Source organism: Sebastes fasciatus, chromosome 14 (assembly GCF_043250625.1).
Source record: "Sebastes fasciatus isolate fSebFas1 chromosome 14, fSebFas1.pri, whole genome shotgun sequence".
In the NCBI taxonomy this organism is placed as follows: Eukaryota; Metazoa; Chordata; class Actinopteri; order Perciformes; family Sebastidae; genus Sebastes; species Sebastes fasciatus.
The window spans coordinates 26,029,949-26,040,810 of record NC_133808.1 but is presented as its reverse complement, the minus strand read 5'-3'; the positions used below and the strand labels follow the sequence as shown (position 1 = coordinate 26,040,810).

Below are 10,862 nucleotides of genomic sequence, written 5' to 3'. Positions count from 1 at the left end.
ATGGATGATGAACTTAACGTAACATATATAACTCTTGGTGGGCATGTGGAAGTGCACACATACAGATATCTTTATTTTTTTATCATGTTTATAGCATATATTCAAATAATCTTATTTAATTTCACTATTGTGTACCTTATCTGGATACACGAAAACCTCCATGAGCCTATGTACGTTTTTATTGCGGCTTTGCTACTGAACTCTGTTGCTTTCAGCACTGCTATGTACCCAAAGTTGTTAATCGACTATTTATCTGAAAAACAGATCATATCATATTCAGCCTGTCTTTTTCAGTTTTTCCTATGCTACACCTTATGTGGTACAGAGTTCTTACTGTTGTCAGCCATGTCTTATGACAGATATGTTTCTATATGTAAACCTCTGCAATATCCAACTATCATGACAAAAAACACGGTGAGTATTTTCCTGGTTTTAGCTTGGCTTTTGCCGGCTTGTCAGACTTCAGTCCCAGTAATAATGAGCGCTGATATGAAACTGTGCAATTTAACTTTAGAGGGAATTTTTTGTAACAATGCAATTTACAGTCTCCACTGTGTGACTACAAAAGTACGGACTATATACGGCTATGTTGCTCTGCTAAACTTTGCGGTTTTCCCTGTGCTCTTCATACTTTTTACTTACACCAGGATACTTATAATAACATATCGAAGTTGTAGAGAAGTCAGGACAAAAGCTGCACAGACCTGTTTACCTCACCTGTTGGTTTTAATCAGCTTTTCCTGTTTGTGTGCATATGATGTCGTGATAGTTCGACTGGGATCTAATTTTCCAAAAATTGTGAATTTCATAATGACTTTACAAACCGTTTTGTATCATCCTCTCTTTAATCCAATTATATACGGACTAAAAATGAAAGAAATCTCTAAACACCTGAAGAGGTTGTTCTGTCAAGCCAAACTGGTCTAATGTATTAAAAGTGATCTTACAGTAATAATGATGTTAGTGATTCTAATGTGCAGTCATTTCTTCTGTGATAATAATGCAGAGATGTGAATGTTATGATCTTTGGAAGGTATGTTAGGATTTGTTTCCACATTGTAAAGATCCTTTTTACGGAAACAGCGAAGAGTATCTTCAGTTTGAACAATGTAATGATTCATTTATATGCTGCAGTTATTAAATAAATACATTTTTTGTTAATTGTTGTTAATTGACTGTCTTAAGAGGGAGCATGTCACTTTGAATGGCCTCTCCTAAGGTTTCTCCCATAATATAAATGTGACATTGGGCTATAGTGTCCACGTGTTTCAGCAACATGGGTGGGTCGGTTGACATGCAACAAACCTTTACGGGATCTGAATCCATTTGTACACTGCACGATATGTGGAAAATCTGTGATAACATTGTTCAATATTGCGATGATGATATGACTTAACAAATATTGAAGTGTGCATATTAGCTACACATTTCCTACGTCAGCCTGGTTGTCTTTAAATTCAGAATTTCTCCCCTTTACAGACATTCCCACTTTATGATAATCACATGCAGTTTGGGGCAAGTCAGAGTCAAGTCAGCACACTGACACACTGACAGCTGTTGTTGCCTGTTGTGCTGTAGTTTGATTTTACCTGGTTAAATAAAGGTCAAATAAATAAAAAGTTTGCCATGTTATGATGTCATTGTTTTGTGTTGTTAATTGATTTCCAATAATAAATATATACATACATTTATATAAAGCAAGCATATTTGCCAACTCCCATGTTGATAAGAGTATTAAATACTTGACAAATCTCTCTTTCTCACATTTTGATAACCAACCCAAGGAACACTATTTTAATGCTTTAATGAAATAACATCCTCATTCTCAACAGCTTGTATCAAAATTTGTGTTGTTGTTTTCTGATATTACTGCTGCATCATCAAACCATATCAAATCTGCCTGGGAGGCAGATCTTGGTGTTGAGTTGACAGAGCAGGTGTGGAAGGAGGAGATGGAGAGGATTCATTTAAGTTCAATTAATGCCAGGTAACAGCTGATTCAGTTCAAGGTCATACACAGATTACATTATTAAAAAAAAAAAAGATTAACAAGATGTATCCTAAATAGAGCTGTCAATCGATTAAAATATTTAATCGCATGATTGTCCATAGTTAATTGTGATTAATTGCAAATTAATCACACATTTTGTATCTGTTCAAAATGTACCTTAAAGGGAGATTTGTCAAATATTTAATACTCTTATCAACATGGGAGTGGACAAATATGCTGCTTTATGCAAATATATGTATATATTTATTATTGGAAATCAATTAACAACAGGCAACAACAGCTGTCAGTGTGTCAGTGTGCTGACTTGACTATGACTTGCCCCAAACTGCATCTGATTATCATAAAGTGGGCATGTCTGTAAAGGGGAGACTCGTGGGTACCCATAGAACCCGTTTTCATTCACATAACTTGAGGTCAGAGGTCAAGGAACCGCATTGAAAATGGCCATGACAGTTTGGCCGTCTGCAGTTATACGGGCCCTGTACGACCATTGTGGTGAAGAGGGAGCTGAGCCGGAAAGCAAAGCTCTTGATTTACCACTCCATCTACGCTCCAACCCTCACCTATAGGTCATGAGCTTGTTGAACAGGTGCATTAATAAATTATTGGCTTTATACTTGCAAAGTTTTTTTTTGACTTACTTATAATAACAAGTGTAGTATCAAATCTTCACTTCACCGTCTCCACCGCGGCCTCTCCGATCTGTGTTAGCTGGCTTTGCTGTGTGTATGTGGAGAGCTCCTCCACAGCCCTGACATGGAGAAGGGAAGAGGCGTTAGCGTGATAATAAATACTACGGTCTTTAGCCCCTTAATACCAGGTTTCGGTAATCATCCCTAAATTAAACACATTTTCATCCCAACTCGTCCCATACTGACGCTTTGTCACGCCCCTTGGCGTCACTTTAGGTTTAGGCAACAAAACCACTTAGTTAGGTTTAGGAAAAAACAACATGGTTGGGCTTAAAACTACTATGTTTGTAGAGGGAAATGAAACAGTCAGGTATTCAGGATAACAGGCTTGGACACCAACGCAAGTAAGGATGAGGAGGCAACAGTCAGAGTACAATGATTTCAAATGAAAAAAACGTACGTAGAACACGAAATGCGGCAGGTCCAGCAGGCAGGTTACAGAAAAGACAATCCACAAAGTATGGTCAAAAGGAATAAACTTGAACTACAAAACACTGGAATAAAAACTCAATATGAACTCAATATGACAATGAACTGACAGTGAAACAGGGGAAACACACAAACTAAATGCATATGGAGAGCAGGATGATTAAACACAGGTGGAACAAATCAGGGTGAGCCAGACAATCACAAAGGCGGGAAAAAAACAAAGGCAGGAAGTAAAACCAGACAAGACACAACAGGAGTGAACTTATCAAAATAAAACAGGAAACACTAGAATGAAAGAGACAAGGAATATAACAGAAAATCCCAAAGCATAGAAACCAAAATCAGGGACAAGAGGGCTGGTACCCACCGACACGCAAACTGTCTTGGTGTCAGCTCAGACTCCTGACTCAGGACCTGGCTTGGAGTCAGCTCAGACTCCCGACTCAGAACCTGTCTTGAAGTCAGCTCAGACTCCCAACTCAGTACCTGGCTTGAAGTCGGCTGAGACCCCTGACACAGCGCTTCCCTGACAGCAACAGTTCAAAGAGGCAGTGAAGTGATCTTTAATGAACATGGAGAGGACATTGATGAACTCAAGGATTGTACTACATGGTACATCAAATCCTGCAACAAACAAGTCTCTGTAGTTCCGACAGAGACTTGTTTTGTTGTTTACTACCACAGTAACTGTCACGAGAAAGCTGATGGCCATGTTCGCCAGACATGGAGTGCTGGAGTTAGTCATCTCCGACAGCTTCATGGGACACTGAGCATGTGCTATGCAGGGACGGCTGAAAGAGTGGTAAGCTCTGCCAACTTCATACTGGACAAAGGAAGAGGCCCAGGAGCTGGTCCATACTTGTCCTCTTTTGGTACACTGCAACTTATCAGTCAACTGGTTTAAGTCATCTAAGCAGCTCCTAATGAGAAGGAGGTTGCGTACAGTGGCCCCTACCACAAGCAGACACACTACCCAAAAAGCACCTGCCTGACCGTGACGACTTGCATGGGAAAAGATTTTCCCTATGCCAGTGTCGTATCTTTTCTGCGACAGTGCTGTTGAAGTGATGATGAAGGATGCTCCGAGGACACTGTTCTTGCTGGTATAATAGAGTTTATTACAAACAAGCCACACATGTCATGACGGACGTCTAGAGCGTCCGGAGGTCTCAAGTCGAATCTGAAAGTCCTGCCCTTTGGGGGCTCGCACCCCCTTATATCGGGTTCAGGTCATCCAATCCCTGAGCTAAGGTTTGACCACATGTCTTAGGTATCCCCTACATGTTATCTTTCAGCCCCTGACCTTTGCCCTGCTTCTTTCACATATGTTTACAATTAGGGGCCACACTGTCCTGTGCAAGACATGAAAATATACCACATATTCCCCCCTTCGAGACTTACCCAAAGTCTCGAAAACATAAAAGAAGAAACATACAGGTGTATAAACATGACAAATTTAACAACCTGTCCTTATTACCATTGAAACAACTGTATGGAGTATAAAAGTGAGAGTGAAAAACCTGTCAGGCAGCTAATCTTTCTTGAACAATGTATTAAACAATGTATACAGGAAAATTCTCTCACGGTCCCTCTGCCAAGGCGACCATACGTAATACTCCATAACACTGAAATGAGGAATTTTAGCAATTTGTATATGGAAATGATTTAAGCAAATGCATATGGAACTCTCAGCAAATTAAAACAAAACAATGTCCAAAGTCAGGCTGGTCGACCCATCGCACCTTTCTATGGACCTTTTCCTGCCTACCCCACTGTCCCTAAACATCGAGAAAAAGAAAACATCTGAAGTCCCATTATATTTAGAAACCATCATTTGCCAAGCATGTAATACACAAAAACGAAAACTCATTTTTAAGAATACTAATGTAACATCTCAGAGAAGACATAAGACTGTGTAACGCTGTAGTTTCTCAGCAGCCTTGACGCCGGTGTAGTATCGATGACGTCTTGACTCTGGATGTTGTATCGACAGTCCACGTTCAGAGTTCTTCAGGCCATTCGTTTTTTCATGTTTGAAGTGTCTGAACCCATTCAGCCCCTCGGAGTCCCTGACAATCCACCACCCTCACAGTGTTCTTCCCCAATATGTTCTAGAATGAAAGAAAAGAAAACCAGTATCTTTTGCATACAGAACAGATATAAATTAAAACATCAAACACAGAATAAGAACACTTCTATAAGTAAAAAATGTAAAAATGTGAATATTGTCCATTAATCATATTGTTCATTTGTTGCCACCTCCCCCCTTCGAGACTAAACAAAGTCTCGAAAGAGCAAACCCAAATCAACACTACAAACTACGCAAGCAAAAACAGAGGTAAATAATAGGATTATAATCCTCTGAGATATTTAAAATGGATATTCCTCCATCCATTCGATCTTTATTGCGTCATCCTCGTCCACATCCGAGTCAGCTTCGTGTAATAATGGCATCAGCGTTTGATCGCCGGGCAGCACAACTCCAACCCATTTAATTATCATGGCCTTTGCAAAGGTCAACAACAGCGTGCAAAAACAAAACATCACGCACAACGACATAACGAGCGCTACCAAAACCTGAACTAACACTGCTCCTAGTGGCCCCAATTTATCCTGCAACCAAGCGTTTGCAGACCATCCCGCGTCTTCTGATGGGCCAAACGCATCTCTTATGTGCTTCAATGCCTCTATGACACTAGTCATATTGTCAGAACTATCAGGAATCAACGTATAGCAAGCATCTCCTGATAAATTTAAAGCAACACATAAGCCCCCTTGTTTGGCCAAAATATAATCAAGAGCCATGTCGTGTTTTAACAATGTCAATCTATGGCTCCTTTGGGTGTTTGACAACATTTCGAAACCTCTTATAGTTTCGTTTGCAAAGCCCTGTAAGGTGTATGTAATGTTATCAATATGATCTGCCAAAAATGCCACTCCATACCATGGAAACAATCCTATTCCCCACTTTTCTCCTATACTTATTCTCCAATGGTAGGACTCCAGATTATGAAATTGCGCTAATTCTCTTTTATTCCTACTTCCAGAAGCAACATTAGATTGAGCCTCATCAGATGCTTCTCCCTTCTGGACAGAAAAAACTTCATATGGTATCCTGCCAACCAAGAACAATTCATTCTAGGTTTAAAAAGGTTCACTGATAAAGCCATCACTTTATCCACTGATGATTGCTGTTGATACAAGAGCCATGACAGTACAGAAGATTGACATGCCATAGTTAATGGTTCCGGTACCGCCTCCAAAATTGAAGGCCATGTACCTGGTGTTGGTACTTTCAACACACATGGACCCTTCAATTTCTTGATTGATCTCACTGAGTGTGTTAACTGCTGAAACCATAAATTTCTACCTGCCCATGGGTCTACAATTCCCAACGCTAAAGCATCAAATCCATACGCTTTCCACTTAGCTTCTCTCTTCTGCATTACATGGTTCTGTTCAAACATCTCCTGTGATATCCGATCCGAGTCAACAAACTCCTTTCCCTCATCTACAATATTCCTCTGAACAGTCTCAAATGAATTTCCAACCTTCACTTCCTCAATCTCCTTCCTACTACTCACACTAATCCCCATCTCCAACATAGACTTCCGGCTCTCATTTACCATCTCTTTCACTTTCAAGGATACTTTGTCAAGTGTCTGTGTCACATTCTCCAATTTCTTAGGCGTTAATGTTACCGCCAAGGTAGTACTCTGATTGAAAGCATTATCATTATTTATTGATTTCAAATTTAAAGTAGCAGCCTCTGAGCTGACCGTAGATGACTCTACATACTTCTCTTCTATTCTCTGATCTCTAACTTCAACAATGTCATTACTGCTGTTCACGCTAGGCTCTATTTTTGACATTTGCTTCTGGATTACATTAATCACATCCTTAAAGGTCCAAGATGTCATATTAGATGTCTGCGTTGTATTTACAAATGTCGTAGATGCCACGGATGTCGTCACTGTTGTAGCATTCATCCCCTTTGAAGTCATAACTAGAGTAGTAGCCTGAGTAGGTGTATGAACATTCTTAGTTATCTCCGGAACTAACGTAACAAGCTTTATCTGTGTACTAATCACTTTTGGAGTGGTTACTGTAGTAAATTGCTTCTGAACTTCTTTAGTACTCATAGAAGCTCCAATAGGCCCCAAATCTTTTATCAGGAGTGTCACTCTACGAGTCACACGACCTTTGATCCAATAATTTTGATATGGAACAAATTTAAACTCCGGTTCTTCATAAGAACACCTGTATTCTCCTTCGTCTTCCCGAGTAACGTTACGCAGGACAAGGGAACAATCATCTTTAATTTTCATCCACCTAACCTCATTAAACAAAATATACTTCCTCTGATCACGAGGCACAATGTCGTCTTCAGGTCTTGTCAACAACAAATCTTCACCACGACTATTTTCCCATTTGGTAAACAAGTTACCTCCATTATTCCATCTCCCACATTGACAAGGAAGGTAAACTGTTCCTCCTAACCTAGCTCTGATCACAGTACTCAAAGGAGGTGACGTTATAGATATCACCTGAGGCGCCTTCGTAGTTACATGTGATGCATTTATACTTTCAATAGCTTTTGCCATTGAAGGAGTAGATTTCTCTTCCATCTGTCCAGCTTTCGTCTGGAGAGTTGATGTCATCGTTGTCAATTCTCTTGTTTCCCCAACCTCTTGTGAATCTATACTCTTATTCCCCCCTAGTATCACTAGAGACACCACGCAAACTCCAAATCCTAACTCGGACCGCTCACTTCCAATATGTCGATCATAAAAAGAACACCTGTAATCACCTTGATCTCCCTGTTGAGGCTTATATACATAGAGACTACAGTCTCCCTCAACCTTCACTCTCCTTTTGTCATTAACTAATGTATATTTCCCTAATGGTACTGTCTCTGACAGATCTAGGATCTTACCATGGCTATCTTCCCACTGAACTCTAAGTTTCCCTTTACCACTATTTTCCCCTGTACACTGACATGGAAGCCGAACTGACTTTCCCAAGGTTACTTCAACCCTGGTTCTAATAACGGTCTGGTTAGACTCTTCTCCTAACTGGTCTAGGGCTCCTTGGTCTGACTGGATCCCTGGGTTGTCCTGCAGCGGAGTCACCGCCCTTTGATATCTCTGGCGCTTTGCAGGCAACTGAAATAGGTCCTGCTGGGTCTGGGACATGTTGAAAGACAATGTCTCTAAATCTGCTTTCCTGTCCATCAACTGCCGAGTCATTTCTGGCATCATCAGGAATGTGTACAGAAACATCAACATTGTCCCCACCCTGGGTGATCTCTCCTTCTGAATTCTGACTCTGGGGATTTTCATGCATCTCCCTCTCTGATGTGTATTCTTCCACATTGTCTTCGGGCTCTCTTGAGCCTTCAACATTTTGGATCAGTGAATGTGGCGCCCCTTCACTTGGTGCTTTGACACAATGTGATAAATGATACCATGTGGGAAACCCCTTGACCTGGACCGCGGTTCCGGTACCGCGAACCACCTCAAACGGTCCCCCACGGCGTTCGTTATACCACTTCCGTCTAAACACCTTCGCGAAAACCTGGTCTCCAGGTAGCACTGTGATCCTTTTTTGCTCATCGAGCTTCTCCTGCACCTCCTCCTTAGTTTGCCATTAACGCCAATGGAAGTGCTGCTATCCAGGTTAACCCCGTGTGCTGGCATATTTTGACAATACGATTCCTCAGAACCCCATTCATTCTCTACGAGTAATCCTTGACTACGTGGGCTATAGATTGCTCCAATACGCTGTTTAATTCCTATTTTTTTTTTTTGCAAAATCAATTTCACCGTCTTATCCACAAACTCTTTCCCATTGTCTGAGGATATTCGATCTGGAAGTCCCCACCTGCTTATGACCTCTCTGCTTAATAACTTGGCAACCGATTGAGCATCCTTTCGTTTTGTTGGACAGGCCTCAGGCCATCGTGAAAATCTGTCCACCACGACTAGCATGTACCTTTTCCCTTCAATCGGTTTTATCATGTCAACATAGTCTACAACTAGTTCCCGCATAGGACCTCTTGGAGTTGGGATGTGGCCAGGAGGAACCGTCACTCCCCTCCGAACATTGTTTTTCAGACAGATAGTACACCTGCCTATGACATAATCAATCTGTTCAAGCAAACATGGTGCCCAAAAACCATACTCTTTTGTGATCTTTCTCTTAACTTCCCCCCTTGCAACGTGAGCTAAGCCATGCGCCTCCTGAATCATCAGACCCAACAGGTCTGGAGGTGATAGTATCAGCCCCTCATGATTTCTCCAAAGTCCAGTAGAATCTCGGGTGGCACCTCGGTCTAGCCACAACTGTTTGTCCATTTCAGGAGCAGCTTCCTGCATTAAAATCACATCTTTGAGTGTAATTTTGTCTTCCAAGTTCACTTCATGCGTGACGAGAAGAACTTTGCCCAATTTATCTGCTCCAGTGACTGCTTTTGCAGCTTCATCAGCCGCTCTGTTCCCTTGTGAAACCCTTGACGCATCCTTCTTATGTGCCGCACATTTAGCTATTGCTATTTCTTTAGGCTTCATCATAGCATGCAACAATTTCATGATCTGGGCGTGATGCTGTATCGGCGAACCATCCGTTTTCTTAAACCCTCGGTTCTTCCACACTGCTCCAAACAAGTGGCACACATTATGTGCATATGCAGAGTCAGTATATATCGTCACTTGCTTCCCTTCTGCCAACAAACATGCTTCAGTTAGCCCCACCAGCTCAGCAAGTTGTGCAGATGCAGGCTGTGGTATCTCTTCAGCCTTCTCAACTGTAAATCCAGTTCCTTGGGCTTTTACTATCGCATAGCCGGCCCTTAATTTATCGCCCACACGATAGCAAGACCCATCAGTCCAATACTCCAGGTCTACCACATGCAATGGGAGAGCTTGTAAATCTGATCTAAGCCTAGAGTATTTCTCTGCTTCTTGAACACAATCGTGTGGCTCACCGTCTTCTGGAGTTGGCAAATTCTCCGCTGGATTTACCGTAACACACCTTGCTAGGGTAACATCTTCCTGCTCTAAGAGCCTATGATAGTCTCTGAGCCTAGACATGGTCAAGTTGTTTTTACCATAGTTCAAAAGATTTCTGAGACTATGATGTGTAAGAATTGTCACTGGATAACCCATTGTTACAGATGATGCTTTATTGTACATTAGAGAAACTCCCACCATAGCTCTGTAACACAATGGTAACCCTAGCTCTACTTCTGAATAAGCCATGGAGTAATACGAAATAGGTTGAGGACTCGTCCCCGTACCCGTTGGTTGACAAAGAACTGCACATGCATATTTACCCCCAATAGAAGTAGATACATATAACACAAAATTCTTAGCGTAGTCTGGAATGGCTAGCGCCGGAGCCTCTTGCAACTTCTTTTTTGTCGTATACAAGTACCAGCATTATTTTAATTACATCTGGGTTAAGCGTCCCCTCCATTGGCCATGGTTGGTCAATTTCAGGCCAGCGTTTGTGCCATTTTTCCGATATTTTTGCAATGTTTGCGATGCCCCTAATTAAAGGATTATTCTTCTGTACTATCTCAACAGGTGTGATTACTTTCGGATTTTTAGTGTTCTTCTTCCCCATTATAACGGCTTCCTTATGTTCCGTTATTGTACTTTAATGAGTAATTGCTAAAATTAAAACTTCTCAAGGCTTTTTTTAGATTACTTCCCCCCTTTTTTTTTTTT

At 41.2% G+C, this 10,862-nt stretch overlaps 1 protein-coding gene across 1 annotated transcript; it reads left to right on the top strand.

Moving 5' to 3' along the window:
* Positions 1-927, top strand: LOC141782380 (olfactory receptor 13C2-like). Its single transcript, XM_074658652.1, has one exon. It carries the CDS (start codon positions 1-3, stop codon positions 925-927), a length of 927 nt encoding a protein of 308 aa, XP_074514753.1.
* Positions 928-10,862: the final 9,935 nt, after the last annotated feature.

Excerpts from the sequence above, each read along its gene's own strand:
- LOC141782380 (XM_074658652.1), top strand. The coding sequence starts at position 1 with ATGGATGATGAACTTAACGTAACATATATAACTCTTGGTGGGCATGTG.